This window comes from Terrapene carolina, unplaced genomic scaffold (assembly GCF_002925995.2).
Source record: "Terrapene carolina triunguis isolate 2854851 unplaced genomic scaffold, T_m_triunguis-2.0 Scaffold22, whole genome shotgun sequence".
NCBI classification, from domain to species: domain Eukaryota; kingdom Metazoa; phylum Chordata; order Testudines; family Emydidae; genus Terrapene; species Terrapene triunguis.
Window position 1 is genome coordinate 16,592,678 of NW_020664373.1, and position 26,246 is coordinate 16,618,923.

General features: G+C 36.7%; 1 protein-coding gene across 1 annotated transcript in view; it reads left to right on the forward strand.

Annotated features, from left to right (window-relative positions):
* Window positions 1–26,246, forward strand: part of LOC112118062 (DNA polymerase alpha catalytic subunit) — a 349,709-nt gene that overhangs the window by 187,069 nt on the left and 136,394 nt on the right. Inside the window, exons 33-34 of the mRNA XM_026648867.1 lie at window positions 499–680; window positions 2,418–2,549. Of these exons, the coding sequence (XP_026504652.1) occupies window positions 499–680; window positions 2,418–2,549 (314 nt within the window). The remainder of the gene's footprint in view (window positions 1–498; window positions 681–2,417; window positions 2,550–26,246) is intronic.

Below are 26,246 nucleotides of genomic sequence, written 5' to 3' on the forward strand. Positions count from 1 at the left end.
GGACTTGAAGGAGTTGGTAATAGCAGTGCACCCGTGTTTCTTTAATGGGGTTTTTATTCTCTGTTTTCAGTTTTAATGGTCCCATTTTGATTTAAAGACTGTTTCTTAATAACGATGCACATTTTATTGAAATATTTTCAGTGTAACTTAAAAAGAAAATAACAATAAAACCATCCGCTAGGAGTGGTTTCCTCAGAAACAAAATGTTCTGTTGCATACTCCCATGATGGATAATGCAGTGTGCTTCTTTTATTTATAAAGCAATCTTGTATAAAAAGATAAGTGATTTCTTCGTGTTACATGAACCTTATCTTAGGTTAAACATTGTAAAATGTATTTATATTTTTTAAAGCAATCTTTTCCTGAGGACAGATTTTTACTTTCTGAATTTACATTTTTGTGACCCATTTTGTAGCTGTTGTACCAAATCTAAGGGAAAAAAACTGACCTAGCTGAATTGCTTACTTTGGTCTTGGAATTTTTATTTTTTATTAATAGGACTGGATCCCTCCCAATTCAAAGTCCATCACCATTACCATAAAGATGAGGAGAATGATGCCTTGCTTGGTGGCCCAGCTCAGCTCACTGATGAGGAGAAATATAGGGATTGTGAAAGATTCAAGTTTTCCTGTCCGAGATGTGGAACAGAGAACATTTATGACAATGTCTTTGATGGTTCGGTTAGTTTTTGGTCTTTTTGTTTCCATGTAGGTTTGAAAAAAAGGCTTCCTGTAGAAAAAGGAGCTTTTCAAACAAGGTTCATTGGAATTTGGATGGGGAAAGACACTGTTTTGGTTCTGTTATTGATAACTTTGGATCAGAGATTGTCAGTGCTGAATCCTATTCCATTCACACATTTCGGCATTGTACTCTGGAAGCATTTGTCAGATTAATGAAGTCAAATGGTGCATCTGCTTTGGTTTACAAATAGAAGTTAGTGTAATTTTTTTATATTTAATATTGATCTTAACTTTGTAACTTGCAATTTTCTATTTAATGAAGCCTGTTTGTAGCAGTAACATTTTCTTATCCTAAATCATATTAATTGGAACATAGTGTTTTTGAAAATCAGTGTTTTTCTTTTTACATCTCACTTCCCTTCTTGACAGAAAGGTACTTCTGCACTATCTTTCCTGCTGTCTTTGTATATCAGACATAAAAAGTCATAGGGGATGCATTCCTGTCAAGAAGTACTGCCAAAAAATGTATCTCTGACCTTGGCTCAGAACTTGAAATAGGGCCAGGTATTTAACTCTGCTGCGATGTTATGCATGGACTAGTCATTGGCAAATTAGCAGGCTGCAGAGTAGTGAAAACCTTGAAAGTTAAAGCAAATATATCCTTTATCTAAATTAAAAGTAATTATTTTAAGTTAATTTGGACAAACAGCAGATGTTTCGCATTTTTTGAATCAAAACAAAGCAGTCATTGGAAGCAAGCAAGAGGAAAGGACAGACACAGATCAGCAATGCTTTGTAAATCCTTGACTTTTGCTTCATTACAGCTGTAAATACGATAGTTAATTGCATGGAGGCTTGACGACTTGCAGATGGGCTAACTGTAGAAGAGCTTATGTCAAACTCTAAAATCTCTTCCACCTGGAATTGCTTAGTGTTGTGGGTGAGGTTTTAGCCAGATCGGATCAGAAAAACACGGATTTTAAATATTAACAGGAAAAAAATCCCTCACAAACTTACAATCATACAGCCATGTAGGGTGTTCCTTTACAATGAGAATTTCACTAACTTAAATTTAGCTATTTACAATCAACCTTTAGGATCTGAAAACTCAATTTCACGTGTGTGAAGATATGCAAAATGTTCCAGTTGACAATTTAATGTACAGTGTCTGATTTTAGTGGATGACATGGTATAAACCTTTAATATTATCCTTTGTACTTTTCAAAATTATTAAATGAGCCTGAAACAAAAAAGATAGCTTAATGATGTACACTCTTGTAGCACATCTTCACATTTGATGCTTATAGGAATGATTCCAAGACTACGATCAATAGTCTTGAGAAGGATGTTGGTGTCCTTGATAAAAGTGATAAGCCTGTCTTTTTCAGGGGAATTGATTTTACTATAGATTTCACTAGTTTATTTTTATTCAACATCATTAGTTGAATGATAAAGTCTGAAACAAGTGATGTTAAGTTCCCCAAATGACCTTTGTTTAAGAGAAGAGTGAAAAGACTGTACATCCTAGTGGAGAAGAGTTTTTAGGGATGGAGAAGCCAATTGTCATGGGGTAGGAGGAAGGAAGACCTCTGCCGGGGATTAAATTGAAGAAGGCTTTTACAATATTTTGTCTTTTTGCATTGCTAGCATATGTTTGTGTATATACCGTATACACACTCTCGTGTGATAACTTTATAGTGGTTTTGTGATTGTTTTCAACATTATTTTAATCCGCAGGGAAAGCTTATGGAACCCAGCTTGCAACAATGCAGTAAGAAAGAATGTGATGAGTCCCCTTTCAACTATATGATTCAAATGAACAACAAACTACTCTTGGATATTAGACGTTACTTAAAAAGCTACTATAATGTAAGTATCCAAAAAGTATTCTTTACAATGTTAAATTAATCATCAGTTCTCTAATGGGTACTCCGTTTTTCTTGGGGGTGACAGAGTATTCATTTTGTACAATACTGGTTACTGTGCTTTATAATAGCTACAAAAAACTTCCCCTCCCCCCCATAACTAATGTGATTTTTATTCTTATTAAAATAGATTGATGGATGTTAAATGCCAATTTAAAATACTTCTCGTTTCTAAAATAAATTTTAACATTCCCCAGCCTAGAGGATATGATAGATAAGAACATCTTAAATTTTTGCATATAAGTTATTGGCCATGTTACATATAGAGTAGATCTTTGTATTTTAAGTTTATTTTTTGAAGAAAAGGTGACTGTAATGCATTGAGAAAAATCTATGAAGGTAGGGATTTGAGCATGCAAATACCAACTTTTCTTTTAAACTAAATCTGGTTCAAGATGCATTATTTAATGAACAGTCCATTAATTTGAGAAAAGAGGCCTTGTCCACTAATAATGTTCTGAAGGATGACAGAGATAACTTCTTACTAGCTCTGTGGATTATGAAGGTTTCTTTCTGGCCACTTTGGTACAATTTTTTTTAATCAAACATGTTGAAACCAGACACAAGCATAAAGGTTTTGGCATTTTTGGCATTATACAGTCTCTTCCAAGCAGCATGAAGAAGGCTGTTTAATAGCAAAATGTTACTGTCTATTCTTGATATATCCATTTGTGGTTCAGAAATGTAAATAAAAGATATTGTATGGACTAAAGTGCTCCGTGGCTCTTATAAACTGGACACAACCACTTCTTAGGTATCAAAGTATTCAGATGTCATGGGACTAATTGAGTCACTTTTATAGTGTACAGACAAACTTAATATGAACTTAAGTATGACTCTCTATATACAATGAAAATGTGTATCTACTGAAATGAGTTCATTTTCTTTTTTAGTTGCAACATAAATCATAACTAGATCCTGGGTCAGGTTTATGGTGAGATGGGTTGGGAATGTTTTTGTGAAATGGTAAAGGATATTTGATTCATAACAGTCAATGTGGGAGCTTCAGATGCTCAGCGCTTCTGAAAATAAGGCCTTAGGTGTATAAAGCTAAGTAACCAAAATTACTCTGTTTTTGAAAATTTAGTCTTTTGAATGGCTTACCAAATTGATGGTTCCTTTGGTTGAATATTACAAAACGTTTGCAGGGAAGTACAGTAGTAACATTTTTTTCTAATAGCTCCAGTTTATGCTTATGTTCTAATAGCTCTCACTTGTGTACTGTTTTTTCTTCTGTATTAATTCTTAACACATTATTAAGTAAATGTTTCCATACTTATCACATTGCCAGTGGGGAAAAAAAACAACTCAATTCCTTTAAGAAATTCTTTAAAAAAAAAAAAAAAAAAAATCTCAATTCCTTTATATTTTTTGTAGTATTTGACGGCCCTATTTTCAGAGAGCCAAACAGTTCTTTGCCATGTTTAAATTTAAATTTAGTCACTTAATTACAAGTGCGAATAAGTTGCTCCTTCATATGAAAGTTGAAGGCATTGGCAGCTGGTTTGAATAGGCAACACCATACCGAACATATGGGTTTGAGACCTCATATTTAACCTTCATTTAACCTTAACCTAGCAGAAGCTTCCTTTCAAAGTTCATCTATTTCCAAAATGGACATAATTGTAGTTACGTAATGAAATTTGTTTTATTAAGGCAATATATCAAGGCATGTAGCTTTAGTATAAAAGTTGCTTACCTGCTAAACTTTTCTAGATTTGATGCGTTTAAATTATTATAATTATTTAACAAGTGCTAAGCTCATTTCGAGCACTTAATGTGCTAGAAAACATTACATGCACAGAATGTACAATACTGAGCACATTGAAAGAGACAAATTGCGTTCATGTTAAGGGGAAAGAGTTAGTATTGCACTATGCTCTGTCCATATCAATAACGTCTTGCTATAGGTTTGTTCCACATCATTATGGAATCAAGTTATAAATCAAAATGCAAAGTGCCATTGTTTAAATGCTGCCAAACGATTAGAAAGGTTCATTACATTCTAACTTTTTAAATATCCTTTTCCATGGTCCATAGAAATTGTGATTGAACATAACTAATGAGCTCCTTCATGTGGAAGTTATAGCAGTGTAACAGGGAGTTCCCTGAACTTTTTGATACATTTTAATAGGAATATATTGAGAATTGAGCTTTAGACCAGTTGATCAAATTATTTGTACAGCATTTTGAAGGTAAAAAAGCTGTGTAAATGCCAAGTATCATTATTAGTCTCCAGAAGATTGAGATTACTGTGCTGCCAGAGCTTATTTCCAAATAGAATAGTATTTGTAGTTTGTAAAAAGGAGATTTCTTTGAGTTGGACAGGAAACCTTTATTGTATCCCAGTAATAATTAGAGAGGCAGGTGCTCTGTGAGCTTCATTTTATCTCTTTTATCCAGTATTTCTAATAGCTGTGTAACAGTTGGAGTTGAAAATTTTCAAATGAGATGTTTGGGCTAAGGGAAATATATAATCTTATAAACTATAATGACATACATTCTGAGCAAAACTTTGGATGAAACTTTGAGACTTGGGTGTAGCAGATTGTTGTTGGAATGGCTGCGCCCTTCAGCTGTGGAGGAAGAGAGGTAAAAATTTAATATAGAAAAACAAATTTTTAGTTCACACTTGTATGGCAGATATTACCATTGTTTCTATAGGGATAAAATTGTACCTAAAACAGAAATGTATCTATATGAAAATGTAAAGGCTTTGTTTTAACCTTGAAAATATAGTAAACTACATTTTATGAAGGTAACAGTGCCTAGGTTCTGATGATTTCTTAACGCCTGTTCCAAAGCCCATTTAAATCAATGGGAGTCTTTCCATTGAGTTCAGTGGGCTTTGAATCAGGCCCTTAAGGATTTCAGACCACTCCTCCTTCATTCCTTATTCTGTTTAAGTGCCTTAAAAAGTCCAGCCTTGTAAATTTATCGTGAAAATTTATCAGCTTAGGTATAAAATCTGTTTGTCATGGTGCTGATAAAAATCGAACGATATTTTACTTGTAAAAGACAAAACAAAAGGAACCCCAAATACACACATCATGCAAGTGGGCAAGTAGAACTGTGCAAGCTTGCTATAATTCCTACTGTTTTAACACATGCATTCACCTTTTTGTAAAATACATTTCTTTGTTGCTAAAACCAGCCTGGTTCCATTTGAACACTGAAATATTGTTTAGCTACCACAAACAGCATTTAGCATTATTCCAGTAGTTAATTCCTTAATATTAAATAACATACACCAGCCTTGATCTTAATTATTCATTTGTAACTGCAAATATATTAAGCCAAGATGACATCCAAAGATTTTAGTTTCTTTCCAGAGCTGCATTATTCTTTTGAAAGATTGATCTCAGTTTTTTAAATTCTGCTGCAGAAAAGCAAATAGAGAGAGAGAAATAGCTAATCTAAATTGGGAAATGAAGAGGGCTTTTTTAAGCATGAAAATTTCATCATCTTGTCAGCTGGCAGAATGCCTGCTGTGTGGATTCACAAAGGCTAAGAATTACACTTTCATGAAATTTTCCTCACTAACTGCCCTGGTTAATTTGAAAGATAACCCACTGTTTTAATTCATTCCTCAATTGGGCGGTGCAGGTTTTATTTTTGATCTGACAAAGCATTTGTGTTAATCGTTTTGGCCCTCTACTAGACACTCTTGGGATTGTGCTTTTACAATAAACGTGTCTGTGATAGCTCTTTAGTCTATTATACTTACAATAGATCCATAGAACTGGTAATTAATTCTGTACTGCTTTGGAAAAGGGAAGAATAGGTGTAGCTCTGTCAAGTGCTGCTGGGAAGTTTGTTTAGCTGCTTCATTTTTGAAGTGTTACCCTCAGCCATCAATGAAACATCCATGCTGGAGAGAGGCTAGGACCGAAATCCATGACCATAAATGAGTAAACAAACCCAACTTTTACCTTGAAGAGTGGAGTCACTTAATTTATGGTATTTGCATCTAATTCTTATGTTGAAAAAGTATAACAGAAACTTCCCGTTTAAATATTTGTCTATAATGTGGACACACATTATAGAAAGACTTTGGGGAATAAAGGTTAGCTATTCTATTGCACATCCCAATCCATAGCCATAAGAAAATTGCAGAATCTAATACTTAGCACCCCTAAATACGTTCCTCATATTTCCTTTGGTTATTAAGAGAAGAAATGGATTACCAATTTAATATCCACAAATTGAAGCTAAAAACAGAGTACATTACACGTGCGATCTGACTGATAGCAAAGTTCACCTTGCATTGAGTGGGTTGTTGATGAAGAACTATTATCACACAATCACAATGTTCTTTAACCTGTTCATTTAATGTACACCTGTGGTGCATCAGCAGCTTGTTTGTAGTTAAGGGATACACTTCAATATAAGGAAGTCTCAAGTTTATTTGCTGTTAGTTCACAGTTACTAACACTGTAAAACCTGACTTATGCATCTTTGTTTCATGTACAGTATTTATTTAAAAAAATGCAACTAGCCTTAAAATAAGGTGTAACAAAATGCCTTTATTTCATGGCCCTTGTCCACTGAGCCACTGTACCCCACAGATGGAAGTGAGTTTGAAGGCTATTGAACACTGCTAAATAACTTGGTGCTGTTCTGCTGTGAAAATTCAGTGTTCAATAGCCCTCAAAATTTCTCATTTCTTACCTGTGGTGGGGTGGTCTGCTGCTGGCACATTAGGTCTCAGTATAAAGCATATAGGTACCCTACTTGAAGCTCTCTTGAATTATTTTAGTTTTTGTGTATATCTTGGTTTTTGCATTAATATTTAGCACATTTAGAAAGGTGAACTTTTTAAAACCAAACGCCATTATAAGAAGTTATAAAAAAGCATGTAAATATTGAGATTTCAATACATATCCACATAACAGTACAAAGATAACAGGTCTGGTTCTGAACCTGTTTATCTCCCACACTGCAATCAAATGCATTGCCAACAAGCTACAGGTGGACACCACATGAACAGGTAAACTTATGATTGTAAGGAATGTGATGACTGTTCTGTAATCATGTTCTCCCAAGATAAATCTGTTGTAAGTTTTTTGGTACTAGTAACTTTAGGGTGTTTAAGCATTTGGAGATATCCTATCTCCTAGAACTGGAAGGGACCTTGAAAGGTCATCGAGTCCAGCCCCCTGCCTTCACTAGCAGGACCAAGTACTGATTTTGCCCCAGATCCCTAAGTGGCCCCCTCAAGGATTGAACTCACAACCCTGGGTTTAGCAGGCCAATGCTCAAACCACTGAGCTATCCCTCCCCCCCGCCCCCTCATTATCATTTGATAATAAGTAAATAAGATCAAAACACAGGAGAAATTAAGAGATCATTTGAGGAAGGGGTTAGTCAACTATAACAAGAAGCTGCTATCCATGAGTATTGACTATTATGGGAAATACATTATCTACTATATATACATGGATTTGTGAGGCTTTTGCAGATTTGGAGTTACATCATTGTAGTCTCACTTTATGAATCAAACACGATGGTGATGTTTCCATAATAGGGGAAGCTTCCAAGTGAAGGCAGAGCTGAAAACAATTGCAGTGCAAAGGAAAGGTAAAAGACTAATGTGGTTCTGTTAGTGGTTCCAAAGGGCCTAAGAATGAATGAAAAGAAAATCCCATCAAATTCTCAAGATTTTCTTTGGTTTTTAGTTGGTTTGCCCAATAGCATCTCCTCTGTCTTTTTCTTCGTTGAAACTGACACCTAAATTTCAACCAGAACCCTATTTTGGCTAACCACCAGGAAATAGGAGATTTACTGTTCAATGAGGAAACAATAATCAATATACCGATTAAGATTTTTTTTGGCTACAATACAGTCTTCCCTAGAAGCTAATATGTACACTGGACTGGAGATAGGATGAGACCCTTTGGGAAACCATATGCAAGGGCTTTTTGGAATGATAAGCAGTTATTCATCACAGACTTCATTGTGTATTAGCTAGAATTGGTTAATCACTACTGTAACTTCTCTGTGATCTGCACCATGAAGGGAAGGTTTGAGACCTCTATCGTCAAGATTACTTTTTTTAGCACAGTGTTTCAAGGTGATGGTCAATCAAGGCAACTGCACAAAAGGCACCAGCATTTTTCTTATCAGTAATGGGCTGACACTCTTTTTATTGGCTTTTAGTAGTCCCAATGGGTAGGAGCCCAGCTCACTAATCATAGAATCATAGAATACCAGGGTTGGAAGGGACCTCAGGAGGTCATCTAATCCAACCCGCTGCTCAAAGCAGGACCAATTCCCAGACAGATTTTTGCCCCAGATCCCTAAATGGTTCCCTCAAGGATTGAAGTCACAACCCTGGGTTTAGCAGGCCAATGCTCAAAACCACTGAGCTATCCCTTGAAGCTTGCCCAATGCACTCAGAACCTCAGTCATTGAGATTGGCTGAAATTCAGCTAGAAAATAGGGTATGTTTATCCTTTTCTACCTGCACTGTGTAAGAATGTGCATAATTTTAACTGGGCCGTTATTGACCCACTGTTCCAATGACTGGACGGAATTGTCTTTCCGAGTGTTATGGAAACAGTGAAGTCCACTTCTGAGTGCATACTATTGAAACTAGTCCATTAACAGAAACAGTGATATGCCTTGGCCGCAACCTGGAGGTCATGATAACTATGACAAAGTGGTGCAGGTGCTATAAGAGAGGACAATCATAGTCTCATTCTAGACTTGACTGTTTCCAAGGCAATTTCAATAGCCAACCCGGAACCGCTACTGGAATTCAGATTTTCATATTCATGTAATTCTCTTTTTTAGCAGTAATTGTTGAAATATGTATTTACATCTGTCTAGGCTTAGGCTTTTTGCTATACGCCATTCAAATTTTTAATGTAATTTTGGATAGAAAAGGACCTCTAATGTGTAAAACACTTGAGATATGACATGGAATATGAGTCCAGTAATTACTTAAATTTGGGTATGTCTAAAATTTATGAAACACAGTTGCCAATTCTAACTGTAATTTTGATATACTTGCACCTCTGATTCAAAGCAAATAATGCTCTTTACAGTGAATTATCAAACAATCATATACATCTATGCTACTAATTGAAGCTCTTACTTTTGGAGGCCATTTTAACCATCTTCCTGGAAGATCATCCAAAATGTAGTCCATTGACCTTGAACTTCTTACCTTGCATATGTGAGAAGAACCAAAAAGTCTCTACAGTAGAAGAGGTCACACTTCCACCTGACGTGACTTCCCTTCCCACCTTGCCTTGCTCAGTGTCCTGCTTCCATAGAGGCAACAGGCAGCTGGAGACTCTTGTTCTCAGAGTGACATTTTTGTCAATATTTGTTGTCTTTACCAAAATGTTTTCTTACAAGTTACTGGCAGTATAGAATCCTTTGGTTTGACACTACTTTTAGAAAGCTATGGGATGTTTTTGAAAGTTGGTATTGGTATTGGAGAGATTGAGGGTCTGTCTTAGTATGCATGGTCTCTTTTCAGCCACAGCTGCCAAAATAGCAGATAAGTCTCTTAATACCGTTGGTAAGGCCTCCTCACTGCCAGACCTAGTGTTCCTTCCTCAAAGGCCTCAGGAGGTGAAGGAACAAACAATAACATTAACGGCTAATACAGCTCCTGCACAAGGAAAACAGTCTAACCTTCACATTCCTGAACAAGATAAGAAGCCACCTATAGCTGTTACTATCATCAGAAACATAAGTGTCTGTACCTGAGGTTTACTGGCATTAATCAAGAATCAGTCCTCAATCAGAGGCATTAATTCCCAAAAAGATGTTTATAGTTTTTACCAGCTTTTTTTTGTGGGGGGGAGAGGGGGGGAAAGAAACAGGTATTTTGTACCAAGAATCCTTTTCCTTGAACATTTTGGTTTATTCCTCTTTTAGTGTCCCCTTGCTTCAAGAAATGTTTCCATTTCAGTGAATCCTTGGAAGTCTCTAGACAGTAGAAAAAAGCAGCTAATGGAAACAAAAAAGTCTCTATCATCCAAGTATTCCACAATTCATCATTTCCTGGAGAAGAAGAAAGGGATTAAATAATGCAGATTAGCATTCTAATTTGTAAAGTTTCCACTGCTCTCTGTTCCTTCTAAGAGTCCAGAAAATGTATTAGCCCAAACTTCATTGGACATATCTTCCTCTAATTCTTTCCTTTTCTCAAAAGAAAAAAGGGGAAAAATCAGATATAAAGATATATTATCTTATCTATTTATCCAAGAAGGAAAGTGAAATATCTTCTTCACAATTATAAGAATCAGTCAAAGAAACCACAGATACATTGGTTTTTCCTGCTTTTAGAAAAATACAGTAGCATCTTTGAATCTTCAGAGGAAGGAAGCAGAACCCTCAAACAAAACATTTTTTCCCCCTCCCCTCTTTCTTAATCTGTCCCAGAAACTATTGATTTCTGGAATAGATTCAACATAAGATGTCCCTTGCAAAATAGAGACACTGTCTTAACAGTTTACAAAATTATGTAAAATTTAGTGAAGCTGAAATATGCTAAAGTAAAGTTCACACACCTGTCAAAGTAGTCTTTTTGTTAGCAAAAAACAGTAATTCCTTCTGATGGTGGCCTTTTTCCTGAGGATCCTTGGTGCAGAATGATTTGTTGTTTCCTTAGGGAGGAGGTTCTTGGAGTTCTCTGCTGCATCTATCCTACTTTTATGTCTTTTACATGTTCTGTTTTTGTTATATCTGTGCTGTATGCAGATCTATTTACATTTTATAGTAAAAGTTAAAACTGTCCACCAAGAAAATATCTCTGGTCACTTATTACTGACACCTTCCTAAATGCTATAATTTTCAACAAGATACTTTTCCTCTAATGAAATGACCAGCATGTGCCTGTGGAGAGGCAATTGCCATATCAGATGGATCTCAGCAGCTGCAAGGTTTGCAGTGGTTCAGTGAGGCCCTCAAAAATGAGGTAGCAGAAAATGCAAGAAAAGAAAAGCATATTATTAAATTAAAGAGTTCCTTTTGTCAATTTAATTCTGGACAGTTTAGAAGAACACCACTTTATCGGTACAACAAATACAGATTTTGGTCCAAACCACTTAGGGAAAGTAGAGGTTAAGGACCAAGCAAACACGGAGCAAACAGACCAATTGCATGACTCCAAACACTAAATGCACCTCCTGCGAAGGCAGTATTCTTGACCCAATCTCAGAAAATGAGCTGTCACAGTAGCATCCAGGGGCTATGTAGTAATGTTTACCAAAATTCCTTCTCTATCCTTTGTACCATCTTCGGTGATCAGGAACCTGGAACAGGTAGCCCTTATGGTGCAGGCAATTCATAAACTCCTGTCCATTGGTGCAGCAAAGGCAGCCACTGCTGAGTTACACACTTCTCAGGCATTACACATATTTGTTCTGAAATGGCCCATTGAGATCAAATCACTGCTGGGCTTCAAATGCCTCAGCAGGTCCATAGGGAAGCCTTCCTTTAGGAGGGAGACATTGCTCTGAATTTTAGCAGTCATGGACTTAAAGAATTTTGAGACATTATTTCAACTTAACCAGTTCCTTTCTTCGTGCCTTTGTTTGCTTCTTTTACAATAGGTTTTCTTCACTCTGTTTTCAGGGCTATCACTCTACCTAACACTGCCAAGGCAGAATTCTATCTTTTGACATCACTGAATATGTAAATCAGGTCCTTTTACTAGTGACTGTAGGGCATCTATCTTTTTCCATATGTGAATGACATTCTGATAAAGGTCCAGACAAGAGAAGAGGTAAATATAAACATCCAGGTAGTCATGGAAACCCTACAGTCCCATAGATTTGTTTAAATTTAGGGAAAACAAGTCTAATACCCAGTATAGTTTTAGATCATCCAGGAGTAAACAAAAGAGATACTCTTCAAGCAAGAGTATTCCTATCTGAAGAAAGGAGCAGGGAAGCTGTACTCTGATATCCATCCACTATTGAGCAGTAAGCATCCAGCTGCAAGCCTCTCTTCCATGGGTTCTGGGCATAATACTGTCCTTGATAGTTACTACAGTTGGGAATGTTTCAAGAATGACCTCTCCATTTGTGTAATTGTGTTTTGCACAGAAATTGAGATCACAATCAAAAAGAAACCTCACAATCTTCCCCTGTCCCACAAAGTGACAACATTTTTTATTTGGTGGATGTACTCAAATTAGATCATAAGAGAGTCTCCTTAAGAAGAGATGTGCAGTGATGCAGGATCGAGTAAACCTAGACCATCCCTGATAGGTGTTTGTCTAACCTGTTTTTAAACACCGCCGATGATTGGGATTCCACAACCTCCATTGGAAGCCTACGCCAGAGCTTAACTATGCTTATAGTTAGAAAGTCTTTCCTAATATCTAACCTAAATCTTCCTCACTGCAGATTAAGCCCCTGGCTTCTTATCCTACCTTCAGTGGATATGAAGAATAATTGATCACAGTCCTTTTTATAACAGCCTTTATCATGTTTGGAGACAGTTATCAGGTTCCACTCTCAGTTGTCTTTTCTGAAAACTAAACATGCACAGTTTTTTCAATTTTTCCTCATAGATAGGTTTTCTAAACTGATTATCATTCCTGTTACTCTCCCCTGCACTCCCTCCAATTTCTCCACATCTTTCCTAAAGTGTGGTGCCCACAATTGGATACAGTAGTTCAGTTGAGGCATCACCATGCTAAATAGAATGGGACAATTACTTCCCATGTCTTGACACTCCAGTTAATACACACCAGAACATTAGCCTTTTTTACAACTACATCACACTGTTGACTCATTCAATTTATCTGCTAGTGTACCCCAGATCCTTTTCAGCAGTACTACCACTTGGCCGATTATTCCCCATTTTGTAGTTGGGCACTGATTTTTCCTTCCTAAATGAAGTACTTTGCACTTGTCTTTAGTGAAATTCATCTTGTTAAATTGAGACCAATTTTCCAATTTTTCATGGTGGTTTTGAATTCTAATCCTGCTCTCCGAAGTGCTTGCAACCCCTCCCAACTTTATATCATCTGCATATTTTATAAGCATATCCTCCACTCCATTATCCATGTTATTAATGAAAATAATGAATAGCACTGACCCCTGTGGAACTCCACTAGATACATCCTCCCAGTTTGTCAGTGAAGCATTGATGATTACTCTTTAAAGTACAGTCTTTCAACCAGTTTTGCACCCCCTTATAGTAATTTCATCTAGACCATGTCTGTAGTTTGCTTATGAGACTGTCATGTGGGACTCAACTCAAAATATATCACATCTGTTGCTTCCCCGTATCCACTAGGACAATAACAATATCAAAGAAGGAAATTAGGTAGGTTTGGCATAATCTTTTTTTTTTCTTGACAAATCCATGCTGGTTATTCCTTATAACCCTGTGTTCCTCTGGGTGATTCCAAATTGGTTGTTAATTTGTTCCAGTATCTTTCCAGGTATCAAAATTGGGCTGTGAGTGATTTATAATTCTCTGGGTGCTATTGGTTCCTCCTTTTTAAAGACAGGAACCGTGTTTGCTCTTCTCCAGTCCTCTGGGACCTCACCTATCTACCTGGAATTACTGAAGATAATTGCTAACTGTTCCAAGATTGCTGCAACTAGTTCCTTAAGTACTCTAGGATAAATTTAATCAGGCCATGCTGCTTTGAATACAGCTAACTTATCTAAATAGCCTTTAACCTGTTCTTTCCCTGTTTTGGCTTGTGTTCCTCCCTCCTTATTATCAATATTAATTGCATAGAATATCTGGTCACCATTTACCATTTTAGTGAGGACTGAAGCAAAATAGGCATTAAACTCCTCAACCTTCTGGATGTCATTAGTTATTAGTTCTCCTTCCCTGCTAAGTAGAAGACCTACTCTTTGCTTCATCTTTCTCTTGTTTCTTATAGCCTTTTATGTCCCTTGCTAGGTTTAACTCATTTTGTGCCTTAGCCTTTCTGATTTTGTCTCCACATGCTTGTGCTGTTGTTTTGTATTCCTCCTTGTGCAATTCGTCCATGTTTCCACTTTTTGTAGGATTCCTTTTTGATTTTCAGGTCATTAAAGGGCTCCTGATGGAGCCATATTGGCTTCTTATTGTTCTTCCTATCTTTCCTTCACGTTAGGATAGTTTGCTGTTGTGCCTTTAATATTATCTCTTTGAGAAACTGTCAGCTCTCCTAAACTTCTTTTTTCCCTTAGATTTTCTTCTCATTGGACCTTACCTACCAGTTCTCTGAGTTTGCTAAAGTCTGCTTTTATTTAAATCACTTGTAATTATTCTGCTGCTGCTCTCATGTCCCTGTTACAACCAGATCTTATGTTTTGGATATTTCTCCTATTTCTTCTAGAAATGTCACATCTTCCTTCTCTTCCTGATTTGATGGCCTATAGTAGACTTTACCATGACATCACCCCTATTTTTTCCCTCCATTTTATCTTTACCCAGAGACTTTTAACTGGTTTGCCTCTCACCTCCTTCTGGAACTTGGAACAATTGTATATATTCTCGATGTATAATGCAACACCCTTCTCCCTTTATTTTCCTGCCTGTCCTTCCTGAAAAAGCTTATACCCCTCTATACCAATATTCCAGTCATGAGATGTAGCCACAAAGTCTCTGTGATGCCAGTTAGAACATAAAATAAATTATGACTTAATACTTCCAGTTCTTCCTGTTTAATCCCCCTACTCCTTGCATTTGTGTATAGACAACTAAGATGTTGAGCAGAATCCCCCACTGATTTTCCTCTTGTTGCTTCTATGACCCTGTTGTAATTTTCCAAGTCCCCCCACAACATCTAGCTCTCTGTTAAAATCACCTTTTGAAAGACTATGGTAATGCCAAAGCAGATTGGCTAAGAAGAAGAAAGGTTAATAAGGATGAATGGCATCTTCATTCTGCAATCTTCCAAAAATAGTAAAAAGGTAAATGTAATATTCTCGTCTGTCTTTTTCCTGAGACCGAGAATATTTCAAAAGATTGAATCTAACAAGCTGAGAATAATTTTGGAGGATTATTGAGGAGAATTATTAGTCCAGGAAATCCTGGTACTTCTTGGTAGTAGATTGTGTCTGCCTCTTCCCCTGCGACTCCATTCAGATCTTCTGTCTCAGGGCCTGGAGCTTCACCCCAGTCCCTTGACAGCTTGAGTTTTTGAAAAGAATGCACAAAAAGATTGAAGAAGGTGAATCCAACTACATCTTGCAGCCTTTTAGGAAACCATAAACCACCATTTCATATTCTAGGGTCTAAGAAGGTTTTGATACTAGTGCTGACTAAAACACATAGATCCACTGAAATGTAATGTTCCTTGTGTTTTACATTGTCTTCAGGATGATATAAACTTTAATCTGTTAGTTGTCTTCACCTGTTGCTATTTGGGAAAAAATTGATCCTTATCAGAATTCTAGATTTATTTTGGTTCCCACTATGACCAAATTCATCTGAACAGCCAAACTGTTAAATTTTCCAAAAATACCTACGTTTCCTGCATGGAGAGTAAATCTAGTTTTGAAAATCTGAGAAGCCCTAAAGCATCTTTTTTAACAAAACCACTTTCTTTGTAGCAATAACATCTGCAAAGAGCGTCAAACATCAAAGCTTTATCCACGGAAGGCTAGTGTTGTATGATTCATTAGGATAATAAATATTTTGTACAGCACCTGAATTTATTCCTGAAAAGAATGGTCAGTTTATAATCACAAGCGATTATTCTACCTTTTTTCTGTCCTAATCCACAGCAACCTAGAGAAAAACATTGATTTCATTTTGATTTTTGCAGAGCAATTCAATTTTTTAAAACAAGATTGGAAAACAATTAAAGAATGAGTAGTTCAGAATTGAAAAACAAGGAATATTGAACTCTTGGATGGAATCACCCATTTATTCCACCCAGTCAGTAGTGGCCTCCTGGGAGGAAAATGCATCAACAGAAAAGACTTGCAGCACAGTGATATGGTTGACCCTGTTCACCTTGGTGCAGCATTACAAAATAGATAGGCATTCTTCCTCTAATGATTTATTTGGGAGAATGGCCCTGAAAGCTTCAGAAGATGAAGTTTAAATTTAGATAAGAGAGCAACAAAATCTTTTCCCATAATCTGTTTAATTGGGCATTTCTTTTCCCTCCCTGTGCTCTTAATTTGCACTGCTAGTCACACCCCAGCTGTGAAGATTAATAGACGTGCACTTGTCCAAGAAAGAAAACTTTGTCATATTTGATTTTATTTCACTGATGAAAATGTGAACAGTAAGCTCATCCCTCCCCTTTTTGGTTTGATGGAAAATTTAATAGCAGAATCCTCAGTTTGGATTATGTGTATTTTTATTCAGGAAAAAAAAGTATAAATTTTCATACATCATGGATACGTCCTTTAGCTCACTTCCCTCATCTGCATGATTTTGAAACATTATAGTTACAAGTTGATATCATTTCCGTATTTTAACATTTTACATTTTGAAGAAATTCTTGGCTTTGGAAGAGGTGTCTGAAAGCACAAGGTAGGAAGTGGAGTCAAGTGGAAATGTTTCCTCATCAACTCTGCAGTCTGCCTCTGTTCCTCTGAGAGCAAGGCAACCCAGCTGTGAGGCTTACTGGCCATACTCTTATCAGAGAGAGAGAGAGAGAAAATTATCAAGGAAGACAAAATTTCCCCTCTCTCAATTCTATCCTTACGTAAATTCAGCCTTCTGAGTTCCCATACGTGAGAGTGTAACTTAATTTCCAAATTACATGATGAAAGCACATCTGTCCCAAAATTAATACCTCTTGAGAATATCATAATTGTATATACTGAAAATAATTAGTATCTGTAATTTGCAAGTCATAAATGTCTAATTTTTAGCGAAGTTGTTTGTTTCCATTTAAGATAAATTCCCAATTTAAGATCCAAGGCAACATTCAAATGTACCTCACAGAGGCCAAAATTGTTCTTTCCTTCTTTTCTTTGTAAATGCTGCAAAGAAACATAGTGATTTATGTTGTATTCTATTGTAGAGAGAACATCCCAACTTTAAAAAATATTCTGTTCATTGGATAGTACCTAACCAGTTTTTTTCCTCACATTGAGGCAACTGATGTCAAATTTCTAATAAAACTAGAAACCACCAAACTACCTAGTCTGATTACCAGCTGTAAAATATGAAGATGAATTCTTGTTGTGCTTTTTATCCAAGACAATGAAGATTATCAGTTGCCACTTCTTATGAAACATTAGATTCTTTACCTCCATCTGCACAAACAGAGTGGTGGTTAAACACTTCCACTTCATTCATTGCAATTCCAAGCAAACTCACTCACTCACTCACTCACTCACTCACTTTCTCTCTCTATCGTCTCCCTTAGGGACTCTCAATTTCCAGGGCTTCACCCCTGAATGGAGCCATGTACCAAATTCCTTCTCTCCATTTGTTCCTTCTCCATCATAATGGAGCAGTACAAGTGAAGTAAGCTTGAAGTCCCTCTGCAAGGACACCCTCTCAGGATCACCAAAGAAAGTTGCATTATTCTTGCACTCAGCCTTTTGACCCTGGCTTTCCTTAGGGGAAGGAGATCAGAGTCTGGAGGCTTATTGGGGCCCTTTGCATCAGAGGCACTCCATCATCAGAAACACCCATGGAAACACCTCTGCAAGAGCAGGTCAGTCCTCTTCAGGTCTTAGGACTCATTGTTATCTGATAAGAATTTGCCAAGGGTAAATCCAAAACTTGCCCCCTTCCACTCTGTCTAATCCACTTGTAATGGACTCCCTGAGCTAGCATTAAGAATCAGGGCAGCTAACTAGATATCCAGGTGTTGCTCAAAATGAAGCCCTGAGCAGCATGTAACGATTCAAGCTTAATAAGATGATAGCTGAAAACATGGACAAGCCAAAATGTTTACTACCAATGAGTGAAGTTCAGGAAAGAATAGAAGTCCCTCATCCAAGGGCAGAAGCTCTTTTCATTCCTACCCACATCAGATGTATTGGAAAAGGGACCCTCATTTTTCTAGGGTAAGACATGGATGTGGAACATGAGAAGGAAGCCAAGATCATGCAATAGTCTAATCTTTCATTCTAGTTCATTTGTATAACTGCAAGAGAGTTCTCCAGAAATAGACTTGAGGACAGGATATCCTATTCTCAGACACCTGATTCCAGCTGACTTCGGACACATTGGTACAGGAAGGACTGTATCATGATTTCTCCGGAGCTCCAGACTTCTCTTCCACCTCCTTCATCCTCTTCCTCAATTGTGAAAGTTGATGAGAAACTTCAAACCATCTGGAAAGCATCAAGCACCACCTAGAGTCAGCAGCCATTAGAAACCTATCTTTCAATAGGAAAGGTCTTCAGAACTTTCTTCCATTTCTTTATAGAAAGAAACCGAGGAGGGGAGGGATTCAGGTCATCCCTCAAGAAACTGAACAGGCTGATGAAAAAGATGAAATTCAGAATGGATCTTGTTCCCACTAACTCCAATTTCTCTGGGAGATAACCTAATTCTGTTAGATCTAGCAGAAGTTTATTAGCATATTCCAATTATTCCCTGATACAAAAATCATTGTCAATGAAATGTTCCCTTTTGAGTCCCCCAGGATGCTTCAGTAGCCTGGCTAAAGAGTCATTTATACCTTTTATTAGATGAGATGATTATGAGAACATTGCTGCTAGAGACATTACAGGAAGTGGTGTTGCAGATCCTCTCCATGCTTCAAGCATGGTAACGCAATCCTATCTTCACTACCTGGCAGCTGCCCACAGTATTATAGGGTCTCACAATCCTTCATTTGACTGATGGCATCTAATTCTCTGCATAAAGATGAGCTTTCTATTTGTAATCAAGTTGGCAAGGATAGTCTATGAAATGTCAACTCTTGGAGGCTGTCAATCATATTGCATCTTCCATGAGAATGAGATGTTTCATGTTCCAGGGTCTTTCATAACCATGATTAACTCTTCCATGCAAACATCACAGGAAATACTTTTTTTCTTTTCTTTTCTTTTTTTTTTTTTTGTCCAAAACCTTAACACCTGAAGGAAAAAAGCATTGCATGTGCTAGATGTGGTGAAAATCCAGGTTAAAGTCAACTAGTTCAGAAAAACAGCTTGGTTTCCTTTCACCTAAATGCTTGTGACTGAAAGTATCTAAATCCTCCTTAGTTAGGTGGATGAAACGCTTATACCATTAAAGCCTATTTAGTCACAGATAACATTTCCAGAAGGAATTGACACCCTCTCATCATAATCTATGGCAGGCTTCTGGGCAGAAGGGGCATCAACAACCAGAGAGGAAGTTTATGAAGTGTTAATGACTACACTATTAAGCGCTACAGTTTTCACCATAGGCACTGACTTTTTTATGTTTCCCTGGGGTGTTCCGCCTCAAGGCTCTGCCCCCACTCCACCCCTTCCCTTCTGGCCCCGTCCTCATTCCACCTCTTCCTGCCCTCCCTGTACCCCCTTCCCTGAGGCCCCGCCCTTGCTCTGCCTCTTCCTGTCACCTCTCCCAACTCCCCATCCCAAGGCCCCACCCTCACTCTGCCTCTTCCCGCTCCAACCCCTCCCTGGAGCCCGCTGCTCTCTGCCCTCCCCCGGCCGTCAAACAGCTGATCGGCAGCCCCCACAAACAGATTATCAGTGATGCCTTCAAACAACTGTAGCTGGTGGGTGCTGAGCACCCACTGTTTTTTTTCCATGGGTGCTTGAGCCCCAAAGCACCCACGGTGTTGGCACCTATGGTTTTCACCTTGATTCCTCAGCAGAAACATTCTTTGTTGGGAAGGTGATCCAAGTGGTACTCCTAAAATAGAGTAATGTTAATGTATGGATGGAAAAGGATAATGCTTCATTCCGTCTTGTCTTTAGCTCATTGTCAACAGAGCAACACTTATTTACATACCGCTAAGGATCTGGCCTTTGATGTTAATAGACCTCTGTGTTCTTCTCTGAAATATATGGAACCCCAAGAGGAAAGCTAATTCCCTTTTTGGGGCATATCATGTCTGCTTCAGAGGAAAGAAACACAAAAGTTCCATTGCATTACAGAGGCCAATAAATCTCCAAAAACAATACAAGTTCATGTACTAGATTTGCCTTGACATCTTGGGCCGAAAGTCATCAGCTTCTGTGGAAGAAATCTGTGAATCAGCCATCTGGATGAACTAGCTTGTCATGTGTTCATCAGTACACTTACAAGCTGGGACTGAGCCCTTGTGATGCAGCCTTGAGGCAGGAATATATTTCATGCCTGGTACCCTTAACCTTTCAAAATTCACTTGATTTTCCTTATATTCCTAGATAATTTCCTTCCTTCTTACCTTTATTATTCTATTTTTCCCCATGTTTGATGATTGGCAAACCTAGATTAGAGTTTCCTGTATTTATCAATTTCTTTCCTTAGAGAAGGTATCTGATCCAGCCCCACTTACTGCTGTAGTTCAACACTGGTTGTTTTGTAATTTCCTTTTCTGAAAGCAAAATTGTATCAGTCCTGTGCTGTAGTTAATTATTGTCAGACATTTAATATCGTGTAATATTAACTTTATCCTAATATTGAAATACCATTATTATCTTCACAATTTACAGGTTTGGAAGAACTTTTTCTTAGCAGGAAGTAATAGGAGGGTCCTTCCACCCTGTTTCAGTTTTGTCAGCTTTAGCTGTCTCCAGCACTACAAAGTGAGAGAACCCTACCCATCAGTCAGTTCAAGAGACCTGAGGTCTTGGATAGGAGAGAAATAGAGAGAAAACAAATTGCTTGTCTTTTGTAGTGAAGTTAGCAATAAATATGGCATGTTAACTTTTATGAGCGATTACTTTTTACCACTGAATTAAAGTGTAATATGTTGCTTAGACAAGATGTACTAGGTAGCGTTTTGTTTTTCTTTAGTCTATAAAACTCAGTCACCATTTTCAGGAACAAATATTGCTAAAGACACCAGATTGTAAAATCTCTGCTGCTTCTTCAGAGAGTCTTGGGGCCATCCTCTGATATGTAATTGCTTTTACATCAGTCACAAGAGAAAGACAAGAATGCGCTTTCCTTGAACTTAACAGTTTGGGCAATTTTCTGTAATCCAGTAAATACAAATTGTACCCTGATTATCCATCTACGTCTGTCAAGGAAATTTTAATGGATGAATGAATGAGTCAAATGTATGCATGGAAATATACAAATGTGCAAAATATGGGTCTAATTACAAGGCTGCTGAATTTACACAAGGTCAGGTAAACAAGGCACCAGTGTAATGATTATTAATTGTTAATAATGCCTTTGGGAAAACATTCTCATGTCTCTTCTGAACACCTAACAGTTTTGCCTTTTCAGTCATATGAAACAGCCAAATTGATCAGTTAATAGTAAGAGCAAAAAGGCATTCATTTCTCCCCTCTTTCTACCTCACCTCTGTAACTGCTTACGACTTCTTTCAGCATAGTACGCAAGATGAAAGGCAGATTTTCAGGACCACATTGACAATGAAAAGTACATTTTAGATATTTTGAATTAGAATTCTGAAGTAAAGTTTTCGAGAATAAATTAATGTAGTTTGTACTCAAACACACAGTAGTGAACTAGCCGCTGTCCAGTCTCATAACAAAAGAGTGCTCCTTTTCATTTTCTTTCAAGATAGCTAGGGCCATCAAAAACACAAACTGGATACTAACAAAGACAAATTGAAGCCTCCCTTTTTATATGCTTACTATTTATGGTAAATTTGGCTCCCTTGCTGTTTTATAGAATACTCTAATTTTGGTTGAAGAGCTGTACCAACAAATGATTTGTTTTAGATTCTTCGAACTGATGCAATAACTGTTTCCTCTGAACCTTGTGTGACTTATTCAGTAGACTGCTGTATCATTACAGACTCTGCATAATTAATTATCCTTTTCCACTATGAACAACACTAGAATCATAAAAGGCCACATTTACTCTGTGAAATGCAAGTATACACAGTTGTGAATCCAGGTAATATTGTTTGGATCAGATCCTGGGAAAATATTTATTTGTGTTTTTTAAAACTTCTGGTCATTAATCAGTTTGGTCCCATAAATGCAGGTTGGGAAACTGAGTAATTGTAAGCATAGGAATTTTTGTACCAGTAGTGGAGTAGTGGCTTCTCTAGTCTAGTATTCTGTCTCTGACACTGGCTGATACCAAGTGCTTTAAAGAAAGTTCAAGAAACTCCACAATGGGAAACTTTGGAATAAGCTGTCCACAGGGAAGTATCTTCCTAATGTAGTTTAATTGTGAACATGCTCACCCATATGAATGTGTAAACCTTTTGTGAATTGTGCTGTTTTCAGTTATACCTTATGGCAAGGAGTTCCACAGGTTATTTTACACAATGTTTTAAGTATTTCCTTTAATAGTTTTAAATTTTTGTTGCCTTTCCATTTCACTGGCATTCCTTTTTGAAATTGTGAAAAAAGGGTAAATAAAGTGCCTGATTTGCCTTCTCCATACTAATCATTGTCTTATATCCATCATGTGCCCTCTTGTTTCTTTCTTAAACCTAACTGTCCTAGTCTTTTCAGTCTGTTCTCGCACAGAAGCTTTTTCATGCCTATAAATCATTTTCATTGTCTGTCTTTCACACCTTTTCTATTCCTGCTATTTCTTGTTTGAGGTGGGGCATCTCAGAACTGAGCACTGTTTTCAAGATGACAATGTAATATCAATGTACATAATGACATAGTTTAACAGTTGGGTCTACAAGGTATTACCAGTTGCTAAACTGCTTTTGCTGTTAAGACAGGGCTAAGGCTGGAGGTAACACATCCAGAACTACCCCTTGCACCTAGAAGAGGGTGTCCACTACACTAAAGTATTCCCCGGAGTTTGTTTAACATTACCAATGATAGTATTTAGGTAACCTTATGACAAACTGTTTCATTGTTTAGTTTAATCTTACTATTAAAAAAGTTTTTTCCCATCTAGCTAGTCTAAACTTGCCCTTCTTTGGTTAAATTCTTTATTTTAAGAAATATGCCAGTGGTCAATCTCAAATCAGTTTACCCCTTTATGATTTTGTTCAAGTATTTGTAGAGTGCTATGGTATCCACACTGGACCTAATTTGTTTAAGCTATAGACATGTTTGTCTTCAGACTTCATATCTTTTTATTCTCTTACCTTTGCTAGTCTTTAACTTCTCTTTTATCACTGTTCATTTTTATAGTGATGTGCCCAGAGTTGTACACAGTAAGTAAGGCCTCATAGATGCTATGAGGAGAGAAATGATTACCTTAGTCCTTTATGCAATTTTTTCTACTCCTTCCCTCTTGTTCACTTTTCCTTTTTGATTAGCGTATTATTTTAGCATAATTTTTACCTTTCTGCTTCAATCTCTCACTGTGAGCTCACGTTTATCATCCTTTTTTTTTGTACTGATGTTATCCAGTCATTCCTTTTTTAATATTCGTCTATTTCTCTAATATTGCATTTTTCTATATTAATTTTTTTCCTGTCCTCTATGGTACCAACAACCCCTCCTCCCCAATTTATATGTAACCAGATAAACAATTTATAATATCGATTTTTAAAAAAAAAGAAAGAGAGGGAGAGAGAGAATTTAGAAAGCATATATGATCTGGCAGTCCTAGCAGAAGCTAAACTTCTTCATTTCCCCACAGTGGGGAACTCTCAAATTTAAAATGAACAATTGTGTTTAGTTGTTTGGGTTTTCTCTTACTTCAGTGTTTTTAAAATAAGTTTGAACTCTTACCACTAAAGGGAGCATATTTAGGTCAGACTGACCTCCATTTGGGATCACAGACTTTTTTCCTTCCAGACTTCTGTCTCTGTCTCTCTCTCTCTCTCTCTCTTTATATATTTTTCTAAAGGGATGAAACTAAGATTACTAGGTGGAACCACTTAAATAATGTACAGAAGTAACCAAACTAATTAATTCATAAAGTTTTGATGATTTAATAACATTATTAATGTTCAGATATACTTTTTTTAAACTGTCTTAAGAGTGTCATGCTACAAACAATGTTTGTATTGTAGTTACCACCTCAAAACAAATGAAAATTTGACTGCATGATTTGACTTGGCCTAGGAATAGTCACTGTTGAGATTTTCGCTTTTCTAGCCATTTGGATTAAATAAAAATACATGGTCTGTTATATTACTGATTTTTCTTCCCTACAACTTTTATGCATATTGATAAGTTCAACCTATTTTGCAAACAGTTACTAATGCTATAATGCATTTTCCCATATCTCCCATCTCAAATTTTTACTGTTATTGATTGAGGATTCAATTGAGAAATGTGTTTAGAACCCTGCTTTCTGTGGTAATCATAGAAGTCAGTGGGAAGACAAGAAAATTGTATTGAAAGAAATTGTGTGCATGTGTGTTTTGTGTTTCAGCATAGATTATTTCTGCCAAAATAATAGCTGTCATTTTGTTCTTGTTATATTAGTGGCCTGTAGCTGACTACTACCCCTTTTGCCTTGGTTTTGCTTTTGTCCATTTGTCTATTTGTAGTAGAAAGAATGTTGTGAAGTGCCATAAGTTGCAGAATTATTATGCTAATAAAATCAATATTTTGTTATCTGTTTAAATTAAGAAGTCCAAGATGGTGACCCCACTCCACCTTTGTATCAAAGCTTGCAGACCTTAACATTTGGTGACTTTGAAACTTGAGTTCTGCTTAGTATTTCGTGTCATGCCCATCATGGGAGGAAAAAGATGGAAAATGTATACGCTGAGCCTATAGGACTTCCTGCAGTGCTTATTAATCCTTTATGGATCATTTGAAATGTTTCTAGTTTATTTAAGCTTTGCTGCTTGTATCAGATTGTTCCTGCAAAAAAAAAAAAGAAAAAATGATCATGCTTTGAATTTTTAAAAATGTGATCTCACTTTCAAGCAAAAGCACTTTTATGCTCCATTAGAGTTGAATTTGCCAAACTCTTACATCGCATTAACACAAGCTTTACTGGATAGATAAATGTGTTGTTCAAAGACTGACTTGAACTTTACCAAACTGCATATTAAGATTGTGTCTTTTAATAATTTTATATCTTGAATGTTTTCTCCATGTAAACAGAAAAGAGAAACAAAAATATGCTATGTAGTTCTTATTAAAAGAATAGTTTTAAACTTTGCTTACGAGAGGTGCTAGTATGAATTATAAAGCTAAAGTTTAATTGAAGATTCCAGTAAAAAATTTAGGCTAAATGTATCAGTGTTTTTCACAGAAGGCATACTACAGAGAAGTGTTTACAGAATTGACGTTCTTTTTTTATATTTTGTTAGCATTTTTACAGTAGGTGATGTGTTCATTCCATAGATGAATTATGAGTTCCCTCATTTTAGGAGTTGTGGTTAAGATTCATTCTCAGGAGCTGAAAAAATTCTAGTAATTCATCTGGATAGCAAGTTAAGGACCAGATCCTACAATGGGATACTGGAACACTTGTATGGACTCCCATTGAGTTCAATGGACTCCACATGGGCTTGGGCTAGCAGATCTGGCTGCAGGATCAATGTGGAAGTGACCATGTGTCTGGATAAAGTATTTTCATGTAATGGATATAGGGTTCTTTTCTTTCCTCCTTTGCTTTTGTTTACTTAGTACACCTAATACTTCTTTTTTCTCTCTCTCTTTTGGTATACGTTTTCTTTACCGTAATTTATTTTTTAGACTTTTGCAATGGGGTAGACTTGGTTTTTAATTCATGAAAG